This window comes from Limanda limanda, chromosome 16 (genome assembly GCF_963576545.1).
Source record: "Limanda limanda chromosome 16, fLimLim1.1, whole genome shotgun sequence".
Classification (NCBI taxonomy): domain Eukaryota; kingdom Metazoa; phylum Chordata; class Actinopteri; order Pleuronectiformes; family Pleuronectidae; genus Limanda; species Limanda limanda.
Window position 1 is genome coordinate 16,427,303 of NC_083651.1, and position 27,442 is coordinate 16,454,744.

The following is a 27,442-nucleotide window of genomic DNA, read 5'->3' on the forward strand; positions in this document are numbered from 1 at the left end:
GGAGGAAGAGAAGGTGGAGGAAGAGGAGGTGGTGGAAGTGGAGCAGGTGGAGGTGGTGGTGGAGGAAGAGGAGGAAGTGGAGTAGAAGGTGGAGGAGGTGGAAGTGGAGGAGGTGGAGGAAGTGGAGCAGGTGGGCAACCGAGGAGTGGGAGGAATAGGAGGAGGTGGAGGAATAGGAGGCGGTGGAGGAGGAGGGAATGGAGGGGGTGGTGGGGGAGGAGCGGGAGTGGTGGGTTACCGCTCTGGAATGTGTGCGCGCTCCCGACGCTCTCTTTCTCTGCTCTCGTCTGTCGCGCCCGCTCAGCCAGAACTTCTCCGGGAGCGCGCCGCCTCGCGTCAGACAGACAGGTCTGGAAGTGGAGGAGGAGGAGGAAGAGGAGGAGGAGGAGGAGGAGGGACGACGCTGCCGGAGCAGGAGGGGGAATGATGGCGGAGAGCGACCAGAAGTGGCAAGTTTGAGACGGCGGAGAAAAAGCGGGGAGGACATTCGGGAGAACACGATGAAGCGAGCGGGAGGTGAGAGACGAGCCCAGCTGCGACCTTTGTGTGTGTCGGACATTTCTCGCCGCTCGTACTTTTGAAACGACACAATGAATTGTTGGGAGCGAGGCTGCAGAGTTGAAGTGTTGAACCCGAGTCTAACTTCGGGTTAACCTCTCTGGTGACGCGTTACCAGCGAAACTTAACACAGCTAACTACTTGAACTAAGTGCAGGTGAAGTTGCTAGCTAGTTAAAGGGTTAACAGTGGTTAGCTAACGCTCGAAGTCCGATAGCAATCCAAATGCACACAAACGACTCTACACGCCGCAGTTACTTTTAAGCTAGCGTTACTTTGTGTTTTCAAGGGAATTGTAAACCGCATTATGAGTTTATTGGCACTTTAATGGCTGCCTTTATGTAAAGTGTTTGTATATAAATGCCAGGTCTCTGTATTAACCGACCTTTCCCTGTGTGTTTCTCTGTGCAGATGACTTCCCTGTGCTTGTGTAGTTGAGACAACAGGGCTCCACAGCAGCTCCCCCCCCCTCACCATGGCACCGCATGTGTAAAAGTGGAGGGATAAAAGTTGACCATCAACCCACTACAATCACTCCCTGAAACCCTGCTTTTCTGACCGTGGCTGCAGGAACAAACAAACAAAAATGATCAAAGCGGAAAGCAAAGTGGGCGAGAGGACCCTGAGGAGTGCGTCCCCCCACAGAAACGCTTACAAGTCTGACTTCCACGCCATCAAATGCACCTTTGATGGGCCCAAGTCTGAGGGCTCCGCCAAATCGTATACGAATGGCTCCAGCGACAACCGGGAGGACTCGAGGGGCAGGCCGTTCGGCGGCCGAGTGAATAAGATAAAGAACATTTTCCTGCAGATGGATGGTCAGCAGCAGGAGTGTCAAGAGGTGAAGACGCCTTTAAAGTCTGAGGTGACCCCGGTTTCCCCGCCGAAGGTGCCGTTTCCAGTCAACACACCAAAAGCCAACTTCAACTCCACCTCCACCGCAAGCCCGGAAACACAAAGATTAGAGAAAACACCCAAGGGGGAGGAAGTTGAGATTGACAAAGTGGCTTTGGCGGAGAAGTTTTCGGTGACCAGAAAACTCTTTGAAAGACGCGTCAAAGAGCAGCCCGCAGGTGAAAAGCAATCCCCGAGCAGAGTGGTGAGCCGCCTGTCCCTAGGAAGCGCCTCTGATGAGGGGAAAAGCACAAGGAGAGTATCGGGATCTTCGGAGACCACCATCAAATCAGAGCAGACTCCCACATCAACGGAGAGCAGTCGAGATGAAAAGGCCGATGGTGAGAAAAAGAATGTGTCTAGAGCGTCTCTGAATTCGGGACCAATTTCTCGGAGGTTCGAGAATTACACGGCTGAGAATGACTCGGAAGACAACAACACGGCTGCTGGAAAAGGCGCGACGGTGTCTGCCAAGCAGCACAGTGCCACTGAACACTCACTGCCTACCTCTCCAACAAGAGACAGCTTACATAAACCAAGGTCTCCCGTCAAAGAAGCCACTAGCTCTTCACCTGTAACTAATACCACTAACAAAAATACATCCCAGGTGCCGCGTGTCATCGACAAACAGTCGACCCCTGGGTCTGATTGCGGTCTCAAACCAACAACTCCAATAAGTAATGCAGCCCACAAGTCTGTTTCTCCAACAACTGATGCCACTCACAAACCCCTCTCATCAGAGAAAACCACTCCAATTAGCCACGGCTACAAGGGCTCCTCGTCGACCAGTGAGGGATTTAGCAGGACATCAATTGGCCGGGATGAAAGCAAGCCACATAGTCCACCCCCGAGGGATGTGAAGCAGCCTCCTCCATCGGCTGATGGCTTTCAGGAAACCAACAGGACCAAATACTCTGAAAAATCCAAGAGTAATGACAGTGTGGTACATGTTACTGCCAGGGAAAATCCACCCAGCATTGTACGGGCAGAGTTGGTGGATGTTCAGAATGAGTCTTCGGAGAGTGAAGAGAATGAAGATGAGAACGCTGAAGATTGTGTGTTCGATGAGGAGACAGTGCAAGGCCTTACAGGGCAACCGATAGAACTGAAAAGAACCTTTCAAACAGAAATACAGAACTGTAACACTCCTAATGAAGTCATGGGAAGAGATGTTGCAAGAGAGACACAAGGGCTAGCAGAGACTGTGGGTGAAGGTAGAGTCCTCGAGGACGAAGAGGGATCTGACTCAGAAGAGGAGAGAGGAGAATATAGTTTTGTTTCAAATGAAGACGGTGGTGATGAGGAAGGTGATGAGGTAGCAGAGGAAGAGACTGAGCTGGAGGAGCAGGTGGGCGAGAGCATCGTGGATGGAGGCTCTCCGGTGGTGTGCGGTATTGAGAACGCAGCCTTTGTGGATGACAGGGATGTGGACCATGTCCTCAGGGAAGAGGAGGAAGAAGAGGAGGTGGATCAAATGTATGTGGAGTATGATGACTGTTATGAAGCCCCTGGTCTGTCGGATGAGGAGGAGCCTCCCACGAAGAGGAAAATCAACTTCTCCACAGGTCCAATTCTGGTAAGTATTCAGTGTTGTGTTTACATTGGAACCACCTGAAGCACCGAAAAACACATTGCACAAACCCGTCATCACAAACCACTGACTCAGCAATGATGTGTGAACAAGGCGTTTCCCCGCAGACACAAGACAAATTAGAAGAGGTTGCAAGTATGTTTTTTGTGGGATAGTGATGTCACAGCTTCTGCACTCTATCATCAGACGTGCTTTGAAACAGCTCAGAAAATTCTCAACTAGTAGTTTATTTTATCTGAGTGACCAGGGAGGCGGGTAGTTCGTCAACCTCGTCTCCTTAGTCTTGGAAGAGAGATCTGCAGAGTCGGGAGAACTTTGGGGGATGTGAGTTTGCAACGTTGTTTGTGTGATATTTTTGGAAAATATTGTTTGCATAATAAAGCGTGTGCGAGATTGGGGCCACAGTTGAACGGGGGCAGGAGTGAGGCAGAGATGTGAAGCTTTCAAGACTGTAGCAGAAGAAAGAAACCTGGGTCTACCCCTGAGTCACTGCACTGGTGGTTTGGCATTTTTTACTCAGAGTGGTTCCTGTCTGTTTTGATTCATGAAGGACTTTTCTCTTCTTTCCAACATGGTGGAATTCAGGGATTTGATTCAGTCATATGATCTGTTTTACAGCTGATGGAAAGGTTATTTCTATGGCAGCAGGGAGAATTCTTTATTTTTTATTATCAATAAATTTATAAAGATTTAAATCTTTGTGAACAGCAGAGAGGCACATTCTGCATTTTTCCATTTCTCTGAACTATCATCTTCTTGGCTTTTGTGACTGAGTGGTGGAGCATCATTTCATTGTGAATAGATGTTCTACAGTTGACGTTATAGAGCTGGGTGATACCGACAAAATAACTCTGGTGGCCTGCAGGTAAAAAGCAATCATGATTCTATTTGTTTTATTTTACCTTCCTACTACAGTCAAGCTTGGAGAAATAATGCGACCCTAAAGATTATATTGATGTCTTCCATAAATAACAATCCGTGTAATCTCATACCATATAAGGTAGTGTACATGTATTTGACACATGTCTCAGCTTTAAAGTTATGTAGTCCAACGGAGTTTCCAGTGGTGTAATCTCTATTATTGTATTGCCACATATCATTCACTGTAAACACTGCCTGTGGGTATTTTAAGGGTGTGGGGGTAATATCTTCCACCGTGGATATTTCACTATCAACATGTTGCTAAATCGGGGGAAAACAAATCACCCCAGTGTACTCCACTCTGCTTTCTAAATAGCTCAGTGTTTATCCAGGCCCTAAAATGTGCTGTTATCTCAGGGTGTGGACCCCCCCCACCCCCTCGTCATCCCAGCAGGGGGTCCTGGGAGAGGGGACCAGAAGCTGACCTGGACTGGAGGGGACACAGACAACAGTGCAACTCCTCCGTCCACAGTTGAGCTATGACAGAGATAAACAGAGCTTTACAGTTCACAACAATATGCTAGACTGTGTCTGTGGTCGGTAGCAGCTCGGTCCTCCTAACACCCATGAGAGAGAGACTTCATGCAAAAGAGACTTTATATCAAACAGAAATAGCTGATACAAGGTTGCATTTGTTACGTGGGGTTAATCCAATTCTATTTCCACAATTATTGATCATTAATGGGTTGCTTCCTCCCACATTCTCATAGTATGTACTGTGTGGGAAGTTTAGTGTGTGCGATGCTCAGGTGGACATGCACTGTGAATCAAATATTATGAGGGGGATGGCCCTTGCTTGATTTAACTGCGCAACTATACCTCTACCAAGGCCCAGCAGTCTCCTTGTGAATTCACAATTAAATTCACTAGATCTGAATTTTTGTTTGGATCTACACAGAATTGCACACACTCATAATATCAGTCCCCACAGAGAATCAACAAAAAGGCCTCAACATGCAATGCTAATGTAAGTGGAAAAATAATTCCTGGTTCCCACCAAGTTTAATCAAATATGTCCAGTAGTTTTTCCATAATCCTGCTAACTAACAGATAACAAAACTAAACATAACCTCCTTGTTAAAGGCGGAAATAATCCTTTAACCTGGAGTAAAGTAGGTTGGAAAGAAAACAGAGAGTTTTCAAATGGCTTTGGTTACAGATTAATTGTGTTGGCTAATGAAGTCACAGCAAACATTTCTGCCAGTGTTCCCTCTAACAGCGACCTCCCGCTAGCGCCCGATCCATCTCTACATTCTGCTTGACAGAGATGGCTTTGTGGTCGAGCAAACTTGAGTCTTTACCAACTCTGAGAAAAAAAGTACTTTGTGTCGCTGGCTCACAACAGAATTAGCTCATGTAACCTGAGTCTTTTTGCCATTGGATGTGTCCTGTGTGGAAGAGAAAGGTCCTCTTTATAAAGAAACAGGACATGTCCAGTTCCTGCATGTCGTTGTCGAAAAAAACTGAAATGATGAGCGCTGCACTCACACTGGAGTTACCTTATACCTTTTATATTTTATGAGAAGATTGTTTTTCATGCATTTTAATGCAGAGTCACACTTTAATAGGACATAGGAATGCTGCAGTCCCATCGCTGCTGTGTCAGTATAAAAGTTTGCAAGTGTGCTGTGTCCTACAGCTGTATGAGCAGCATAAATATTGAAACACTACTTTAAAGTGTAACTTTGGTCTTTACAGTGAAGAGGTAGTTTCGTCTATAACTGAAAATTAAAAACAGGCCAGTAACATTAGATTTGTGTGCATCCAGACGTGTCTTTACCCAGAGAAACCTTACAACCTCAGATCACTTTGGTTTAGCAGTTTACAGGTTTGCGTCTGCTGTAAATCACCCATTCTAGGAATAGGGAAAAAGCCAAGAGTTATCAATGATTAACGCTCCCTGCTGAAGGTGTGTTATCTGCTTCAGGACAAAGACTCATTTTCAGGATAGTTACATCAGATCTCTAGAGATGTCATCATCTAGGTTTTGTCTGTCATGTCGCACATGAGAGGATTTGTAACAGGAGTAAAATAAAAGCAGAAAGCAAAAAATCCAAAACCATGGTCAGCACCTGTTGTTTTGCCCCACCCCCGCAAAGTAACAGGAAGTACCACACGCAGTTATATGTCAAGGAAACTCATTGTCCCTACCCGGACGCACAGGGTGTGGTGAAGATTTTTTTTACCCATCATTGTACCTGAAAATCCAGCATCTCTTTCTCTGCACTGAAATAGCTAAACTGTCCACATTAGCCACTATCCAAGCATACACATCCTTTTGTCAGTTTGTCTTCCATGAATCCTGCAGTACGGCTTTGTTTCAGTATCTGTTGACATTTCACAACGTGCCAGGTAGCCAGTTTGCACACATTCATGTGGAGCCAGATAAGAGCATCATAGGTGCTCTGTGGCTTTTCTGCAGTAAGCCAGAAACTGTTTTATTATTTATTCAGGCAGGAAAGTGGGGATCTATTTTCAGAAGATTCTCTAGCTATTCACAGTGTATCTCATGTGATTACTGAAAAGCAAAATCGGCAAACCCCATGGCTGGACTCGTAGTGTTATGCTTTCCATTTCCTATCTGTAATGTGTCTTCTTTCTGGCCAGAGGAATGTGTCTTACAAGACTCCACCCTCATCCAATCATGCGAGGCCCTCCCCTCGTAGGATCCAACTTCTCTCCAGCCACCTGGGCTGGTGGGTGACTATCTGACTCCATGGTGCTGAATACTAATGCAGTCAGCTCAATGCTGTTCATTAAACAGCTTGGCATGTGATGAGTGTGGGGCTGATTTTGATTGCCTTAAAAGGGTTTCATTATGTGATTACGGACCAACACATTAGCTGCGTGTTTTCACTAAAAGTTCGATGTAAATGAGTTGTCAACTTTTCAGCAGCCCTTGCTGGACAAAAGTAGCTTTTGTGAGCCATTCATAAATAGACCTGCTCAACCTGTTCATGTTTGCACTCATGGAAATTTGATTCCATTATGGCTCTCTGCTCCACTCAGACTCTACCTCTGGTAATACATGAACTCTTCAAGTTCAAGGCAGGAAGACATACATTTTATTTCTGTTTTAGTTAGTGTGAACTCTTTAAAGTGTTTAGGATTCCAAGGCCGTTAGGGCTTTACACAGGGATATGCCCTGTCTGGTTCTTCTACCTGCGCTTTATTAAAAAACCTCATTTAGCAGGTTATCTTGGTTCTTAAAATAAATCACACTTTGCATCAGTTCTAAGTTGAAATAGTCTTCACAACAAAAAACTGTAATTATAAAGGTATTCGTTCTAATATTTTCCAGTAACCGACCCATCTATTTTCTCCCTGAAGAATCCTGTCAGTCTTTTCATTTCCAGTTCAATCTAGATTCCATTTTAGTGCTATATACTCTCTAAATTATACTCTTATAGTTAATTGGAATTTGTTAATTTACTATTTTGTTGTAAAGAAGCAACTGGACTTTAATAAGTGGTCAGCAGTCTGGTGGGCAGCTGGTGGTTGTGGAAAACTCAAGGCATTTTTACAGGAAGTACCAGATATTTTGTTCTTCTTCCTCGTGTGTTTACACAGGATCTAAAAGCTGGGCCCCATGCCTTCTTTCCTAATTGCTCTATGATCTGCGCCAGGCCACCACCCCTTCCCCAGCTCACTCACAGCATGTTTTGATTTGCCGTCTTTCTCTAGGCCCGCTTACATTGCGAACTCCCCAATCCAGTGGTCAGCCCTCGTTTTGCACTGGCAAGAGATTCCTCTGGTTTGCTTTTGCTCACAGCTGCTGACTCATTTCCCACATTGGTATTCAGCTATGGGGAAGGGAACGAAGGGTAAAGATGGAAAGGGTTTCAGTGTGGGTGTGGGCATGTGAACATCTGTGAGGACAGACCACTGCAGTTGTTAAAGACGGATGAAAGGCCTGCACACACTGCTGAAGGCTAGCTCTTTGGAGGGAAATTACAGCATGGCATAAGTTGTCTGACCTACAACACAACCTCACTAACCACAACAACAATATACAGGCATGAACTGGCATGAAAACACATTATATACCTTGTTTTGTATAAAGTCAACATCAAATAGTTATTTCTCCTTAAGTTTCATAACTGTTGGAGTCTTGTTGGAGAATTGTGGTACTTCTGCCTGACAGAAGTGTGTTTTGGTTGTGTTTAATTGTTGGACAGTGTTTACTGAGCCACAAAGGAAAATGGGTAGCTGGAAAATCTTATAGCTGGAGACAGTAAGAAATGTGAAAGGCTTTTTTTCTGAGGGTGAGGCTAATAAAGACTGATTTCTGTTGTTTTTGTCAAGAAGACAGAGGTTGAGTGATTATGGTTTTTGCAAAGAACAGAGCATTGTTTAAAAACGGTCTGGGAGTCCATGGCAACAGAAAAGTCTGACTTTGGTATTGAGGGGGAGTGGGACGGAGAAGCCAAGCTGCTCAGCTAATGCTGGGTTTCAGGATACAGCGGTTCTCCCTATATTCTATTAACCTACATTTTCAACCCTTAATTACTGAAGTCTCCAAAGTCTAAATTAAAAAGCATCTTTCATCCTTGATGAAATTTCTCCCTGCTCTAGTTTGCTGAATCCATTTTAACTGTCTAAATTTGAAGTTGATAAACTTTGTCTGTCTTATTTATAGAAATGTTGTTAAGCTAGTTTAAGAGACATGCAGAATTGGTTTAAAGATGAAAGCAGACAAGAATGTCTAGAGAAGCTTCTTGGTTAATTGGAAGTTATAATCTCGTCTTTATGTAACTACCAATGGGGGAAAGCACAATATAGGGGTCATAGAGTATATATCTATTGCAATAACTTTGTTCTATACACTTTATGTTCAGACGCATACATTGTTTGGTCCATTTACTTAAATGGAGGAGGTAGAATTTATGACCAATACTGCAGCCAGCCATCAGTCTATGGCTTGTTCAAGTGTAAAAAAGGAAGAGGAGGATTCAGAGGGTGAAGAACTCACTTGGGTTGATGGAGGTTTGAGGCCCCATGAATAGCATTCCTGTCTCTACCACAGAACTGCAGTAGTGTGAATAATCTGCCAGTTTCCCATCTATTCAGTTTTCTACTTCTTCTCATAACATCAGGGGTTCCTGCACATGTGCCATATCAGTGCATGTATGTCTTTATCCTAAGATAACACAATGTGATTTCACTTGGATACGTTTGTATGAAAATCAGCAGGATGTTGTAAAGCAGAAATAGATTTTGTAATTCCCTTTGACATAATGAGCAGAGGGCTTATCGAGTTATTTTGGAAACCTACTATCACACTGTTTTGGGATCCATCCAAGGGCTACACAGTGAGGAGACAAAAAGACAGAGGGAGATTGTTTGTGGTTAATTCCTCATGTCTTGACATGCTGCAAGATCTAGACCTCAGACCCTGCTGCCCAAGGCAAAAATGTGGATGTGATGACATCACACAGCCTCATGCCAAATGCCCTAATCATTCCTATAATCCTATAGTTTTACTTCATTTTGTTTGGTAAAGGTTCATTCTTCTGTTGTTTTTAGATCTTTTTATGGGTTTCAACACCCTTGTGATTCCCATTCTCTACAAGACTAAGACTGTATGCAGTTTGTTATGTTATAATAGTGAGGCTACATCCACACTATGTATACACCTGCCGTTTACACAACTCCAGAGTTTTCAAGTGTCTGAAACCGAGAAGTTTCATACTAGTTTGGCCCTGTTTTTCTTTCATTAAAACTCTAGGCCTGAGTATAGTCTGGACATGCAAAAACTGAGACATTTGGAAATGATGCATTTACTTCCTGATTGGTGCTTATCAGTCACGACTATCTGCAGTAAAGGCAAAACATTGTAAACACTAACAGTTCCAGCTTGTCTTCTGCCCAAGAAAAGAAAGACTGCATCTCAAAGTTATAATAAAAAAAGCCAATATATCGAAAGTTAAGATGTGTACAGATTTTGTTCATTAATTAACATCCAGTATATCGTGTGAGTGCTCCATCAGGCTTAGTTTCAAAAATATTTTTAACTTCTCATAGCTTTCCCCCAGTAAGCAAGCATAGATTATTTTTTTACCACAATATGGATAACATGGAAATGACTTCTGTCTGAGCCCTCTTGCAGGATCTTGCTGATCTTTGTTTGTGCGTGTTATGACCTGGATCTTTGCTCTTGAAAGAAATGCTCTGTAATTGTTCACTAACTTGACTTAACTTGAGGGCATCATGATCAAGTTTCAAGTCCAAAGTTCATGCTAAAAGACTGATACTTGCAACCTGTATTTTCTCATTCACTTACTTTCCCATTTTCCTGTTTGAATTCCAAATTCCATTCTTTGCTCCATATAATTGGTAAGTCTATTATTCAATAAAACTAACATTCCTCTTTTCACATGCACACTGGAGCCAGATTACCAGCTTGCTCATTATTAACTCAGTCTACCCCACCTTTTGACACTGTTGCCAACATCCTGTCATGACTCCACTCAGATTAAGACTAATACTGACCAAGCAGGGGGTTTAGGTATCCGACCTATAGTCCAGCATTATGCCCCAGTGGAGTCTGCTAAACTCTAATCTAGTTCTTTTTTTTATTATTAACAATTCATCTATAAAAACTCTCAAAGCTCTGGGTGTTGGGACAGTGTGAGGTGCGATGGCATGTTTGTGCTACTCAGACCTCTTCATCAGTGACTATGCAGACTTCAGAGGAGCTTTTAAGATTGTTCAGACTCTGCTGAAAGGTCTTGCTGACTTGAACTGAAGTTAGAAGACATTGCTTTGCAGCTAACTAGAATGCAATAATTAGCCGTTTGACAGAAAATGTATAACCTCTACCAAGGTTATGTTTTCATTGCACTTTTTCTGTCTGTTAGCAGGATTGTGCAGAAAATGCTGAACTGATTTTCAGATCCAGAGATTCTTTTCATTTTCTTTAACATTACGAGTTTGTTCATTCGCCTTATCAATGATCCCTCCGAACGCCCTTCTAGTTGGTATGAGCAAATTTTAAATGGTGTTCGACAAATTCAAAACCATAAATTTGGCTGTTTTTCTGATAGTAAGTCAAAAGTCCAAGTTTTGGACTGTTGTTTTGTCGAAACAGGAGATTTAAAGATGTCACCTTGGGCAATGGAAAACTATTTATAGCAACTATCAAGTAAACTATAATGACAATGACTATTTGCTTCTGCCCTGCTGATGACTTTGTTTTTAAATGTTATGAACTATACACTCTCACTACATGGTAGTAACTGAGACACAACAGATGGGTCATCTCCAGGCCATTAAATGCTAAATATTGTAGTGCTCACTTTAGCTTGACCCCTGGAGTGTTTTTCGGATTGGATTAATAATACCATTTGTACTTGTATCAGTGGAATTTGAGGGGAGCACAAAATCTAGCGGTGTGTGTATTAATAGGCCTTAAGGCTGCTGCGGAGCACTGGAGCATTGGCTCTTGATTGAAGATTAAGTGATACATTTTTTTTCTTTGCCTCGGTTGTGATTTTATTCCTTTTTTCTGTGCTGATGACATCCCCTTGTCTCCTCTAATCATTGATCTTTGCTACAACCACTGCTCAGCTCTCCCCAGCTGTGCCCTACTTTCCACACCGCTCATGTTCTCTGTCTGGGATATAATTTCAAACAGTCTCTGGGACACATCCAGTGCTTTGTGAGGCCAACCTGCAAATTTCTCAGATTGTTACAACTCTCATAAAAGTCCTCAACAGTTTGTCTTGGGAATGCATATTCTGCTTTGTTGTCACTGACACTTAATTTGCATCTGTTCATCTTTCAATAAAGATGCAAAAAATGAGTAACAGCAGCTCAATCTGCATGTCCGGATATGTGCAGATGATTGTATGCAGTTGCAAGAAAAAATTAGCCCTTTGAAATCGTCTCCATTTACGTATACATTTGTCATGAAATATGGGTAGACCTTCATATAAGTTTAATTTATGAACCAACACAGTCTATTTTTACAAATCATTGTATTGTACTCGTCCACATTGAATACATCATTTAAACACAGTGTAGGTTGGAAAAAGTATGTGAACCCTGATGCTAATGGCATCAATACAAGCCAAGGAGAGTCAGACCTTATAAGAGCAGTTTAGATTCTAGGTGTGGATGAGTTATTTTAATTTATAATAACTGGATCGGTAACAAATTAATCTTAAATAGTGAAGATATTCCTCTACATTTACACAAATATCTGAACATGTAGATGATTGAGTTCAATGGCTGCATTTCCTAGATGAAGGCACCCAGCTTGGATGATTGCAAAGAAACAACCCAAATTCCCAATGAGGTTAAAAACAGACCAAGAGTAACTGGTAAAGGCATAAACTAATTACTGGAGTTTGTTAACATCTTTCATCAGTGTATCAAATTCAAACCATAGTGTTTTGGTATGAAACATTGCTCCCATGTCAAGGCACCATGGAGGAAGCTCCTGCTCAATCAAACAAAGGCGTAGTTTTCCAAATTAACACCTTTAAACACATGAGCACTACTGGGAAAATGTTCATGGACTGATGAAACTTAGGTTGAATTGTTTGGGAAGAATATGCAGCACCGTATAACAACATGAAATCATCTCAACAGCAAAAGGTAGCATCATATGGTTTGGGCCTTTGCTGCCTCTGGGCCTGGACAGCTCGTTATTATTGCAGGGAAAATAATTCCTCGGTTTATCACTGTATCTAACAGGACAATGTCAGGCAGGCTCTCTGCCAGCTGAAGCACTGGAAAAGTTTGGTGGCTTCAAAACAAAAGGGATAATCCACCTTTTGGAGTGGCCCAGTCTGAGCCCTGACCTTATATATAACCAAATATAGTTGTCATGGAAAGACCTTATTAAATCAGTTCACACTAGACATCGTAAAAATACGGCATAGCTGAAGCAGTTCTGTAAGAAGAATGGTCTGATATTCCTCCTGAATGCTGGAAGTGCTTGTTAGAGGTCATTGGTGCCAAAGGATGTTTAAAACAGTTGTCTAATCCAAAGAGTTTACAAATTCTTTGCCCCCAGCTCTATGAAATTTAAGGGGATGTTTTCAATTTAAGCACAAAAGATCGTAGTTTGTGCAGTATGAGCTTATACACAGTGAGTGTGTTTATACGTGGTTGAAGATCAGGTCATATGTTATGACCAGTTTATTGCAGAAAACCAGATTTTTCCACTGGCTTCACATTCTTTTTCTTTCCACGGTAGCTACAGACCTAAAGATTATTCGTCTTTATAGTCACTGCCAGACATTCTTGTGGAAATTATAAAACATTTGATGGGTGCATTTCAATATCATGGTAAATGGTAAATGGATTTGTATTTATATAGCGCTTTTCTAGTCTAATGAGGACCACTCAAAGCGCTTTACAGTACAGTTTCACATTCACCCATTCATACACACATTCATACAGTGCATCTACTTGCAGCACTTTGTTATTCTATGGGGGGCCGTTCAGGGTTCAGCATCTTGCCCAAGGACACTTCGGCATGCAGATGGTTCAGACTGGGAATCGAACCGCCGACCTTCAGGTTGGAGGACGACCACTCTACCCCTCAGCCACAGCCGCCTACGCCCAATATCAGTGGTCCTAATCAACAAAGATGCTGTTAAATTGTGCCTCAGTAATGCACTAGCGCAGTAATTTCCTTAGTAGATTTCCAGAGAATGTGTGTTATTCTCCCTCACCATGCTTTTTAGACCAAATGAACAATATGTCCTTGTTCATTTTACATAGATGAGTAAAAAAAATAACTTAAAGTGAAAATAATTTGCAGCTCTCTTTGCAAATGCCTCTGATACTCTGTGCACTTTATATTTCAACAATACAGGTCTACAGTACTTTCTCCAATGAGGACTATGATCGGCGAAACGATGACGTAGACCCAGTCGCAGCATCTGCAGAGTATGAGCTAGAGAAGAGAGTGGAGAAGATGGATGTGTTTCCTGTGGAGATCGAGAAAGGTGAGTCTAGTAACCAGTGAGGAACCATAGTGACTTCTGAGTATTTTAACAATTATGGGTTGTGACCGTGGTTTATATTTTGCTGCTATAATATTGAAAGTTACCGATCTTAATCCTTATTTGTCAAGATTGTGTAAGGTGTAAAATGTTATCCTGTATGCAGTTTTTCAACCAACTGTTTTCGACCCTATTCATTTTTCTCCATTAGGAGAGAATGGACTTGGCATCAGTATCATAGGAATGGGAGTGGGAGCTGACCAGGGTCTGGAAAAGCTGGGCATTTTTGTGAAAACCATTACAGAGCAAGGAGCAGCTGAGAAAGATGGACGGTGAGTTAATGCAGCAAAACTCCCTCTTTTTTTGCACAAACGCACACTTGGATCTCATTCCAAGAGATTAGAAAAGTTTTAATGTCACACTCTAGGAATGCCTAGATTTATTTTTACCCCCCTGAGGACAATAAAGAAAATGTTCCTAATACTTCTGCTATTGCATTTTTTTCATGTCTGTTACTAGGATGGCGTGGTGCGTTACTTTCTGTGTGAAATGCTTTTAACAGTTCTTCTTTTAATCCCTATCTTCTTGTCTGTCTAGGATACAGGTGAATGACCAGATAGTGGAGGTGGATGGTATCAGTCTGGTTGGCGTTACCCAACTGTTTGCAGCTACAGTTCTGAAGAACACCAAAGGCACAGTGAAGTAAGACCATCTCTGTCTTCATCTAGAAATGAATCTCTCACTGTAATCTTACAGTCGAGTCTGTCTGTTTCCTGAGAAACCAGAGGCCAGGAATGCTGTGATGTATTGTGGCATGTTACTGATTAATGATGGGGAAATTAAATAGACGCACACGACAGGGTCGGGCCTAAACTGCATCCCAAAATTTACATTTTTTCTGTATCATTTCCTGTAGCAAGTGCAATAGATATGACAGAAGCTGCAATATGGTGTTTCCAGGCAACATGTACAATATTTTATTTAACTGTGGATTTTCATGTTGCATTCTTAACAATAAAAAATTAAAGGTTCAATATTGGACGGGAGAGGCCAGGGACACAAAGCGAGGTCGCGCGCCTCATAAGCGAGACACTGGAGCAGGAGAAGAATCAGCAGGAGGAGGAGGAGCACCTGGATGATCCTTATGAGCACTCCACAGAGGAGGTGAGTTTGCTGGACAGTTGTTGCCTATGTGACATGAAATGGCTGGAAGAGATGGTGGATTCCCAAGTATATAGCTTGTGAGCGTTCACTTCATCAGGGCGATTGTACGAGTACAGAGCTTGTTATCTGTATTGAAATACATTGCATTGACAATATAAAACCACATCTGTTACCAGGTTGTGTGAGGCATCCATATGTGTCTGGTTTTCCGTCCAGTCCTAATGATTAAGTCAGACATGTTTTTCTAGTTGTAATTACTAGTTGGATGTTGACATTGTTGTTTGCCTCCTGCCACTCCCAGTCCAATCCTACCTAGATCAATGAGGAAACGAGGATCTGGCTGTGAGTAAGCCATGTGTCACCACTCTGCTGTGTTGAAAAGAGTTTATTCAACTGCTGCCTGTCAACCAGAGTTGTGAAATGTTTGTTTTGCGAAGTTCAAGTAGCCGCAAGCCCCGGTCTTTACAATACATAGATTTAGTCCAGGAGTTTGGACTGCAACACATATTTTGTTCTTCAGACTCTGTGTTTCAACACATTTAATTTGAAGTACAACAATGGATATTACATACAAGTTTCAAGTCTCAGCTTTACAAATGTGTTTTTGTTTGAGAAGGTTTATATCCATAGAGAAAGAAGTGTGAGGAAGATAAAGTTGTTTTAACTCATAATGCCCAAATTTTGGAGCTCCTGAAATGTGGGCACCATGTATTAGAAGGGTCCTATATCCCACATAGTTATTTTTATGTTGATGCACCCTGACTCAAATTAAAGCCGAGACTTGGTACTTAAGGGAGTATGTAGTATGTTCAGGACTTTTTATCCCTGCCCTGTGGTTATGCAAAATATGTGTATGTGTTTGCAGATGTGTTTATAGTCTCATTATCATTTCATGACTGAGAATATTGATCATGTTAATGTATCAATGCATCAGACATGTGTTTCCAAATTCCTACAGAGCCTCAGTGTGTGGCAGGCCACTGATATTTGGTTTTGATGTATCGATTAAAATGTTGTCGCCAGACTCGGAACGGGTGCCACAGGGCGTGTTGTTGACACATGCCGAGCCTGTTCCTGGGCGTGTGGGGTGTGTTGGTGTTTGCTATATGTGATGCCATGTGTGATATCATATTTCAGGACGAGCGCTATGAAGAACAGGAAGGAACGGATGAGAGGATTCTGTGCTCCAATTTCTCTCCAGGGCGGAACGTAGAGGTGTTTGAGCTGCCGGATTCTGAGGTCTTATTTATGCCCGGCAACATGGACAGCTCTCAGATGGCCTTCAAGTTCAAAGAGGTATCACCCACATCTGACTATCAGTCCTGTCATCTCTGTTGAACAACCATTCAATAAAATACAGGAATGGGTGTAACCACATTTATTTCCCCTCTTTTGTTGCATAGCTGCAGCTCAAACGCAGCGTTTTGGGAGCTGAAATAATTCAACTAAAGGAAAAGGTATGGAAATACAATCGTTAAAAAAAAAATACTGTCCAGTCACTACACATGAATGCAGTACCATTACATAATAAACCAAATCAGAAAGACATTTTATATTTCTTCCATTAGTATTTATACTATATATATATAACTCAGATTTTCTGATACTTTGAATGAACTTTTAAAGTAGACATATTATGGTTCTTCAGGTTTTCTTTCCTCTTGTGTGTTATATAGGTGGTTTATTTATGTAAAAGTTCAGCAAAGTTAAAAAGCCCAAAGTCCACTTCTCCTTAAACTTCTGAAATGCTCCGTCAGTAGTCCAACCAATACTTAGCACAATTATGATGGCAGATGGCCCACATTTGTGTAACCCACGCCCGGTGCATAGTCTGGCACGCACCCTAACAAAGCCAGGCCAATCAAAAGCAGAGGCTTTTTTTCTTAGGAACTTTTTCGTTCATGGGCTGGAAAGAGTTGACCAATCACAACAGAGTGGGCCAGCTGGCTGGGAGGGTGACCTTTAAAAGACAGGAAGTAAAACCCAGTGTTTCAGACAGAGGTTGGAAAGAGGAGCTGCAGCAATGGACAGTTTGAAGAAAGTTGTGTGTTTTCAGAACATTAGAGCATGAATGTTTTCAAGCAAATTAAAATTATGAACCTGAATATAATCATAATATGTCTCCTTTCACTATTATGGCTTTTCATTGACTGATACCGACTCTGGGGATACTTATTGCAAATTAGTTTTGCTAGTATTTTGGAAGGCTGAAGACTTAAATTCATTAGTTAGTAACTTTGAATTATAAAACACTTTTAACTTTTGATGTTCTTATATTAAACTATTGGAGAAAATGGGATACCACTTGACAAGCAGTCAAATGTGTGACCCAGTTCTTCTAAATTACTACTTCATACAATAATGAACACACAGGCTTTGTCAGGCCACCTGTTAAACAAATTGTATTTAACACGTGACCAAAGTTAACACGATATCTCTTTTTAGCTAAGGGCATCAGAGGAGGACAGATCGTTGTGGGAAGCCAGAGAGTCTGCATTGGAGCAAAAGATCGAGGATGGCAATGATAAAATCCTGGAGATGGAGAGTTACTGGCTGGAGGCCCAGTCTCTGTGTAAGAATGTGAATGAACAATTAACTGAGACTCAGGCCCAGTATGAGACCCTGGACAAGAAGTACAACAAGGCCAAGAAACTGCTCAAAGACTACCAGCAGAAGTAAGTTTGTTCTCTGTTATACAACACTGGAGGATTTAGTGGTTCACTCAAATCGCCGTATTCATAGGACACATTTACTACTCGCTGATTTTAACTTTTGTGATTTTTTTTCTGTGGTTTGGTGATAATTACACGAAATACCAGGTGTTTACAAACTAAAGATCTGACGTTAAACCACACTTTCCTGTTTCTTCCCCAGAGAGATAGACTTTGTGAAGAAAGAGGAGGAGCTGAAGAAAACTTTGGATGAAAAAGACAAGTGGTACAAGGAGCAGCTGGAGATCTTACAGAACAGGGTAAGTCCATGGTTAAGTATACAGGTGCTTAAACACTACAGCAGTCTTCCTAGAGACTCTAATAAGTCAAGGTGTCGCTGGTTTGTCCACAGATCTCAGTCCTGGAGTCCACAGGTGCAGAGCGTCAGAGTGGTCAGGACTATGCTGCAGAGGAGAGCAGCCAAGGCTCAGTCACCAACACACAATCTGTTGACTCACTGTCAGGTACAAAGGGTCATTTACGTTCAATTCAATTTAAAACGCACGTCACTTATCTGACTGTGTGATCTGTCAAACATTCACTTACATGCATCCTAAACTCCTGTGAGCCCTTGCAAATGATTACAACTGCAATATGATGTTTTATGAGCGATTAAGATTTTATTTGTATATTTAATTCTCTTCTGTAGAACAAGACTGGGGTGAGTTGGTGCCTGAAACTGAGCGATTGGACACCAGTGCACACAGAGCCAAAGGCTTGCTGGCTCAGAAAGCCAAACGTCAGCCTCCATCCCGGACCAAGCTGAAGGAAAGCCTTACTGTGACTTCAACTCACTCTCAGGTCAGAACTGAACTACTGTGGAATATACTGGAGCATTGGTTTATGTGCAGTGAATCAAAGAGCAGGGTTCTAAGAGCAAAGGATTTGGTAGGAAAATGCCTAATGACATTTTCACACTCAAAACTCATGATGACAAACATTCCCTTTACCTCCTGATCAATCAATCAAGTTTATTTGTATAGCCCACATTCACAAATAACAATTCGTCTCATAGGGCTTTAACATTGTGTGACATCCTCTGTCCTTAACCCTCAGCAAGAGTAAGGAAAAACTACTAAAAACCCTTTTCACAGGTAAAAATATGTAGAAACCTCAGAGAGAGCCACAGGTGAGGGATCCCTCTCTCAGGACGGACAGAAGTGCAATAGATGTCAGGTGTAAGAAAACATCATCAGGATTTTTAGCAGCATCAATGAGGGTAAACATTTTTCAATACTATGTGTCAGGCAGTCCCGCTGCAATCACAGTCTCTGGCCAGCAGCCAGCAAGACCACGATCCAGCATCAGGATGGGATCCACTATAATCCACAGTCATTGTCCACCGCCGCCAGTTAGAATCCATTATCAGCTGCCGCCTCGGTCGTGGTCCCTCATCATCCGATGCCAACGCGACAAAGGATCCTCCATTACAACGACGATCAGCTGGCACGATACAGAATCCACCGAACTGGATCCACCATTGCGACCTCTGACGCGCGATCCACAATCATAATCCATGGTGTGGCCACAGCTGTGGCCCTGCATCCGCGGGCGCTAAGGCACAGAAACTCCGGGAAAGGGGTCAAGTTAGTAACATGTACTGATGAGATAAGAATTATCTTGATGTGATAAATATGGAGAAAAGGAAGGAGAAGCAGGAAAGAGAAGCTCCGTGTGTCTTGTGTCATAAATTCCCTGTGCGTCTTAGCATCATCAGGGGTTTTTGCCATTTAATCAATTTTGGAACATCGCACTAATTACCTCTAACTATAAGCTTTATCAAAAAGGAAGGTTTTGAGTCTACTTTTAAACGAACAGAGCGTGTCTGCTTCCCTAACTGAAAGTGAGAGATTATTCCACAGGAGTGGGGCTTGATGGCTAAAAGCTCTGGCTCCTACTCTACTTTTAGAGACTTTAGGGACAACAAGTAAACCTGAGTTCTGGGATCGGAGTGCTCTAGTAGGTTGATATGGAACTAACATCTCTTTAAGGTAAAGAGGTGTCATATCATTAAGGGCCTTGAAGGTGAGGAGGAGAATTTTAAATTCTATTCTTGATTTTACAGGAAGCCAGTGTAGCGATGCTAATACTGGAGAAATGTGCTCTCTTTTCTTAGTTCTCGTCAGGACACGTGCTGCTCCTGATGATAGAAGAAGGAAAGAAGATCAGGGAGTGTGGACTTGAATATTGTTTAACTCTGTAGAGGAATTTTAATAAACTGAAAGGAAGAAAAAAAACGTTATGATTTAGTTTTAGTTTTTAATTTACCTACCACGGGTGGATCCAGGCTCTTTTTGTCATTGCATTTTCCCAGGAAAAAATTCATGGATCTTCCAAAAATCGGTCGTGTGTGAAATTTGGTGCAGCTTTATTGAATTGAAGGAGACTGTGTTGTGCCTTGGCGGAGGTTTGCTCTCTACTGAGTGCCGTTCTAGTTTGTTGCTGTGTCTGAGCTGTAAACTTCCTGCCACTTGTTCTACCTTCTTAAAAGCAACATTTTGAAATATCTCAAATCTGTCAGGAAACAGGTGTGACCGACTGTTGTGGTGTCGGGGCAGCACTTTTCCTAAAAAGCAGAGTTCCCACACATCAAACAGCTGTTATGAAATACAAGAGAAAAAAATATTTAGCTTCTTTAAAAAAACAATATGCCTTTTATAATGAATAATATAGAAATAATACAGTGCACCAGGAGTCTATTTTTGTTATGATAATGGGGGTCATGTAAAAAGTAGGCATACATGCTTCAGCTAATCAGAGCAGAGCAGTAGGGCTTTCTGTTATGTTTAGCTTTCATCCCCTCTTCCTCGCATTGTCCTCGCAAATAATTATCTTTGTCTCCACAGGAAACTGAAGAAGACGACGAGCAGGAGGAGCCGGAATCTCCCAGGAGGCGGAGGTCTATCCAGGAGAGCCTCTCCCTCCCTCTGACCGCCTGCTATCCTGGGAATGGACAGAAAGATAAGCCCAGCGAGGCCAGAGAGGGATCCAGGAGTAAGGTAGAGCTCTCCAGCAGCCCGTCTTTGTCACCATCACAGGGCGACAGCATTGAAAGCAGCGGAAGTCCTTCTTTGTCTCCTCCAAAAGACGGCTCCTCACCACATTCCCCCTCTGGATTCATGCGCAACGCCAAGAAGAGAGAGTCCAAAGGGAAGGGCAAAGATTCCAAAGGTCTGTGAGGCCCAATTACAATGGCTGCATTAGCAAAGCTTTTACTTACAGTGTTACTGATACTGATAATTATGGTTTATTCCAGAGGAGTTAAATGAGCCTTCACCAGCAGGAAAACCTAAAAGACGATTTCCAGACTTTGGGTAGGTCTCCACAGAAACCACTATTTATTTGTTTGCAATTTCCCACCATTCTGTTCTCATGAAACAAATGTTACTGGTGTTAAAAACAGTGGCCTCCGGAAGTCAGGAGGCAAAGGAAAAAAACAACAGGACAAGGACGCGATGAGACAGTCTTTGGACAGCAGGTACTGTATTACTAGTATAAATATTGTTTATAATCACAATATAAAGTTAACTCCAATAATATGAATTTTATAAATCCATTGAATTACATTACTACAGTATTATGTGCTGTAAATATTATTAGAAGTTCAACAGAGATATGTCTGAAAACTTTGTCTATTATTATTAATGGAAAAAACATTACATCCTCATTGGAAAACAAAGGCTTGTGTAAATAGCTTAACGCCACAAGGATTTTTTATTTTATTTTTTAATACTTATTGCACCTGTTGTCAAAGCTTAATATAGATGGCTTTTTTTTCTCCATATCTGTGTGTCTAACTGTTTTTTGCTTCTTCTTTCTTTGATTTCCAGGGGGTCGGCAGAGTTACTGGATGAACCTGGAGCAGGGAACCTGTCTCCTGCAGAGTCCATGACCTCCATCCCTACCTGTATGCCCTTTACCTGGTTTGGAGACAAGGAGAGAGACAGAGACAGAGAGCCGTCCTCGTCCAGCAGCAGCCTGCCGTACACTGCAACCGAGATGAGCAGCGAGCAAAGCCATGATCGCAAGAATAAAGTATGAAACCCTCTCTGACTTAATATATATTAAAGTAAATACGTGATGCAGACAGTATTTGTATCCGGTACTGCATTAAGCTATAAGAAGCATTTTATATGTCATAAAATGAAAAGGAGATGTGACATCTGTGGGGTTACTTGTCTCTCACTGACTTGACCATGCTATATTTCTTGCATCAGTGAAAGTGTAAAACTAGTAGAAACATAACAGTAGGCTGTTTACAGACATGTGCCGTTACGTTCAGGTTTTCAAAATAAGCTTCACTGTGCAGTGGCCACAGTAACTGGATCCATATGTTAGCGTTCAGTGGGATGGGGAGAGTTTCCAAAAAAAGTGACGCATGAAACGCAGCCAGTGAAACGGCTGAAAACCGTCACACAGGCTGCGGTTCGGCTGATGTTCCCACGTTTCTGTTTAATGAGTTCAAGACGCGAGCTGAACCAAAGCGAAATAATTACTAAGGGTTTAGGTTGTTTTGCTGTGTACACTATAGCAGGTTTTTGTCAGTGCTTATTTCTCACTGAATCATGTTTCCTTTAAACAGACAAATCTCTCCTGGTCCTCTTTATTCAGTCGCTCATTAGATTTGGTACAGTATACAACTTTTGTTTTCGCCTTTTGATTTTAGACGACTAGCTAGAGCATTACTAACAAACGCTGCTCTGCAACCAGTAATTTCGCATTCTCAACACGTCTTGTGAAAAAACATTTTGTGTCGTGGGTTTGTGGTTTTGCTATTAGAAACTAGAACTAGATATAAGAAACCTTAATTTTCTATTTTTCCAATGTATCTTCATTTTCAGAAAGCCTCTTGGCTCATATTAGTGACTAATGAAGCCAAGTTTGTACGGCTTGTTGCACCAGCAAATCAAATCTGATCTAGATTTTATGATTTATGTGTGAAATCAACACTAACTGCTTTTAAGGAACTAACTTGTATTTTGCAGCCTGTTTTAATTTTGAAATCCTCACTCCACGTAATGAAATTAAACTGCACATTCTTTAACATAGCTGGTGCAACCGCCTGCACATCTGGATGTTTCCTTTTATTCCCTAATTAACTCACATATGTGTCTGAAAAACAAGCTGCAGTTTATATTTTTAGACTGGATTCCAAAAGGGTTCATCTAACAGCACATGTTTGTGTTCTTACGGCCTTTGCACATCTATGGGGACGTGAATAATTCAGAGGCAACTTTCAACGTGCCGGACTATTATTAACTGGGACGCCTTGGGATAAGAAAGATGGAATCAGCGTTAAACATGTTGTTTTGGTCCTTTGACAAGTAAAAGGAAAAACTGAGAAACTTTTTGGTGCTTGGTTCAGGAGAATAAACTATACCAAAGCTGCCTCAGGATGTATTTCAGGACGTCGGACAGTTTGAGGAACTGCTGCAACATCTGGCACCAAGATCATAGTTTGTCTTTATTATTTAGGTACCATCTGTAAACAGTTACAGCTGGTTCAATTTGGTTCACATTTGGTTTAATCATTTTCTTCGACTGGAGTTGTGTCGCCCTTGGCTTCAAGTAGGCCACCTCATATTATATTCAAAGACAAAAATATAACATAGTAAATCAAATAAACCTACGAAAATCCAACTTAATATCAGACTGGATGAAAAAGTTGTTCTTTAGTTGGGTTAAAAACAAAAGCTTCTATCTCCCAGCGTAATTCCGTCGCTGATATAAAAGTTTGCATTGACTTAGTCTGCAAATTTATTGCATAAAAACGGCTTCTACTGTGCAAAGGCCTGTCATGTTATTTGCTGTAGTTTAGAAGTTGTTGCTGTAGTTGGTGGTGGACTGGTTTTAGCTTTACTTTGAATATTGTGCTTAGTAGTAGATGTTTGAATCTTCTCACTTTCTTCTTTCCACACGTTGAAAATCAAACTTGGATTCCTGCCAATGCAATCGATTTTTTAATAATTTCTCGCCATCAATCCAACACCCTCCTCTCACAGCCCCTCACACCTGCAGCACCATGTTTGTGTTGCTCCCGTAGATCTGTTGTGTGGTCGTGTGTGACTTTTCAGTAAATGAGTTCCTTGTTTCCACTTGTTCCAGAGTTTTTCAGTCATAGATGATTCTAACGCTGCCAGTCCCAGTTCAGACGTCTCTGGGTTAGTTGCTGAGCCCAATCTGTCTGGGCGCTCACACACTTTAATCTTCTCTTCTAGCGAGGTGAGTTTCTCGCTGTTGTTGCACCGTCACACAAAAGCCATGTGGGACGCCTTGATGCAGCTGAGAGGCCATGTTCTCAAGCATGCTCTTTGAGCCCCCCCCCACATGCACACATCACACACTTTTTAATAACTGAGGTTAAATCCTGACTGGAGAAGGAGTAGAAGAGCTGCATGTGTTTGTGTGTTAGATCAATTCTGTTGTGTGCTACAAGTCGTTTGGCTTCGCTCAAGTCAGCTGACATGTGAAGTTTCTATGTTTGCCTCTGTTAGAGCTGTCGACCAGTGCTTTGTTTTCTGTACAAACTTTGGCACAGAACACAACTGATGGCTCTGCTGCCTCCTCTGGTATTTCACCTCTCTTACTATAGTCAACTCTTTAAGTGTCTCGGATTCTCTCGGTAAAACACGAGGACGCACGGTGACATGCATCTGAGAATGTTGGTATTTTGCTGTCTTTGCATGCATGTTTTTTTCTCAGCACTATTCTGGTGAATTTGTACATCACACACATCAGTAGGACTTGCACATGTCCTTTTCTGTTTATTGTTTACAAACTGCTGTTGGCTTTGCTTCCCTTTGCCCTCCCGCCCCACCCTACCTTCTCTTTGTCTTGAACTCTTTTTAAGGGATTTTTATGAATGTACTGGAAAATATGATCAATGTTTTATGGCCATTTACTAGAATAGTTCTCAGTAGAGCTCACACCTCCACCAGAGACCAATAGTCCCCTCAAATTAAACCATGCCTAACCAAATTTCCCAAACTCACAAACACATTTTCTTAAAAACCTCAGCATTCATTTTTGATAATATTTTTTGACTATGAACCACATCCACTCCAAAATGTAATGTTTTTGCAATGAAACCTCTTTGGTGGAGATAATTACACTGATCCAAACACATAGATTTGATTTATGATTTATCTATTTTCCATGCACCAGATATGAGTAGGGATCTTTTCACTGTAGAGCGAAACTACATATCACACAAAAGAGTTGTCCACTGGAAAGATTTTCAGAACCCCGCACCGTTTTATTTCCATTTGAATATAAGGTATAAAATGTTGATGCTCTTATTAAAGCAACAGTGATATTATTAATCTACCGTCTGTTTGTTTTATCTGTGTCCTGTGTAGACTCTGGATGATGAACCAGTATCTACAGGGAAGGAGTATCAGTGGCAGAACCGGCCTGTCACTGATTGGACCAATCAGCAGGTGTGTCACTGGTTGATGGGCATGAACATGGACCAGTACACAACTGAATTCACAGCCAAGGGAGTGGATGGACAGCAGCTCCTGTACCTGGATAGTGACAAGTTAAAGGTGAGGGGCAAACCGTACACACACAGTGGGATCCACAAGTCTGACTATTTTCCCAATGAATATGAATGATAATGATGATAATTGACTCAGGATTATCTGTGTTATGATGTAGCTGGAAGGATCATGATGTTTTTAAATTATGTTTTTATTTTCGTCATACGAAGAGAGGCCTCTGTCACTGTCAAATCAGTCATTAGTTAAGACTCGTCAGCCTTTGACTGTCCCCCTGTGGCAAGAAGCTGCAAGTTAGAGAGAACGTTGTGGTTTCCAGCTCTGCAGCTCCTGTAAGGAAGAGACATGAAGGACAAGGAGAGAAAACTGCGAGACCGGAAGACTGAATAGGGAGGATGAGAGAACTACCCATCCTCAGTGTTCGACACTTATTCTGAATATAACAACATAACGTTCGCATCAAAGCAGTTTTTTAAAATCAGACTAAAATTACATAGTTGAATATTTTAATATCTTGACATGAATCCCAAGGTCATCCACAATCTTTGGGTTTTATATTGTTGTCGGGACAAAACAAGCTCATTGAAGACATCACATTTGCTCTGTGAACTTAGTAAAGACTGAAAATGTATGAATGGTGAGGATAAGAAATTATCCAACACTTGTCGCAGCCCTTATTTGGTCTAGATATGCTCTGAATTGTTTAAACGTCTGCTCTTTGTGCTCCAGGCTCTTGGCGTGTTGAGTCAAAGCGACCGCTCAACAATCAAGAAAAAGCTGAAGGACATGCGCAAAGCCCAGGAGAAGCTGGAGAAGCAGAGGGAGAAACGAGAGAAGGAGGTTCGACGCAGTGGGAAACTTCCCGTCAGTAACGACTCTGTCTGCTGAGGGAGCAGCTCTGTTCTCTGAAGTCACGTAGCATCTTTCCCCACACAGAACTCTAAGGAAACACTTTTATGCTGATTGTGTCATGTTCTTCATGTCACTTGTTAATACCAATAACCACAGAACGTTGTCCCTGCCTGAGGTGCAGTAGTGATTTAACTTGTTACTGTAGATCCTGTCTCTTCCCTCATTGCTCAAATGTTTTAACAAACATCAGCTCAAACCGTTTTATCTGTTAGTCGGGGGGGTGGGGTAAAAAAAACACTCATGAGTTGTATATGTGACCAAAAAAGGTATCCTAAAAATGTTTAACCACTAAAAAGCTCTAATTATAAAACATCAGAAATGATTTAGTTTGGTGCACATGATACACAAGTTTAAATGAAATGTATACTGCTTTTTACGCATTTTATATTTTTGCTAGTATAACTTGCCTGTTTCCATGTACACCTCCTCTGCAGGAACCATTATTGTACAGTTCAGATAAAAGCACTATATTTGTCTTTTAAAATTCAATGGGCGACAAGGTTTTAAATGTATAAATCCGTTTTATACATGTGCCTATTGAACTGCATATCTTTTTTTGTTTTGTTTTGTTTTATTCAAATACAATTGTTTTTTTTATACTATCTAAATTTTTCTACTAAGTAGAATAGCTACGCTGTTGTTTTTGCTGAATGGAAAGCAAAATCAAACCAAACGAATCAAGTAGTGACGTGGTGAATGCTGCTCCTGTTGTCCCTGACTCTGACTGTGTGGCTAGGATGGGACCGTGGTGCTCCATGAACAAACCCATCATGTGCAGGTCTGCTACATGTGCACCTCGCTGGTCCTCTAGAGGGGGAGATGAGCCTATGACAAGGACTTGTGTGAGTCGGGAGCACAGCTTCATGTATGAATGTGAGGCCGGAAGAAGAGTCACTGACGGATAAACTCGACTTCTTCCTTGTTTTTTTCTCGAGCGTGACACCATGTGCTGTATAGAATACAACATGTTGGGACTGCAAGAAAAATTATGTTTTCCACGTCATCTGGAATGTAGAAACATTTCTTGGTACATACGTCTACAATAAACAAATTTTCACTTTATGCAATGTTTGTTTCGTAGTCGTCATTCTTCACCAGGCAGCAACGGGTTATATTTATTGTGGTCTATAGATTAGTAGGTTATGATTGTACAGGTGCCTTCTTCAAAAGTCTCTTAATAGATTCTCTATCGATAAAATATATATCCTCCACAATGTGCCACAAACACTTGGTG

General features: G+C 41.8%; 1 protein-coding gene across 3 annotated transcripts; it reads left to right on the forward strand.

The window, feature by feature from the left end:
- Positions 1-383: 383 nt before the first annotated feature.
- ppp1r9ala (protein phosphatase 1 regulatory subunit 9A-like A) lies at positions 384-27,270 on the forward strand. Of its 3 annotated transcripts, XM_061088825.1 has the most exons (20): positions 384-516; positions 969-3,027; positions 13,793-13,925; positions 14,134-14,254; positions 14,520-14,624; positions 14,951-15,086; positions 16,224-16,382; positions 16,490-16,543; positions 17,532-17,761; positions 17,961-18,057; positions 18,150-18,261; positions 18,447-18,598; positions 20,644-20,968; positions 21,054-21,111; positions 21,201-21,275; positions 21,628-21,832; positions 22,380-22,424; positions 23,903-24,019; positions 25,156-25,344; positions 26,026-27,270. In XM_061088825.1, exons 2-20 carry the CDS (start codon positions 1,144-1,146, stop codon positions 26,182-26,184), a joined length of 4,356 nt encoding a protein of 1,451 aa, XP_060944808.1. In that variant the 5' UTR covers positions 384-516; positions 969-1,143; the 3' UTR covers positions 26,185-27,270. The 3 variants fall into 3 exon arrangements, with proteins under 3 accessions (XP_060944808.1, XP_060944809.1, XP_060944810.1); XM_061088826.1 differs by lacking the exon at positions 23,903-24,019; XM_061088827.1 differs by lacking the exons at positions 22,380-22,424; positions 23,903-24,019 and having other exon boundaries at positions 385-516.
- Positions 27,271-27,442: the final 172 nt, after the last annotated feature.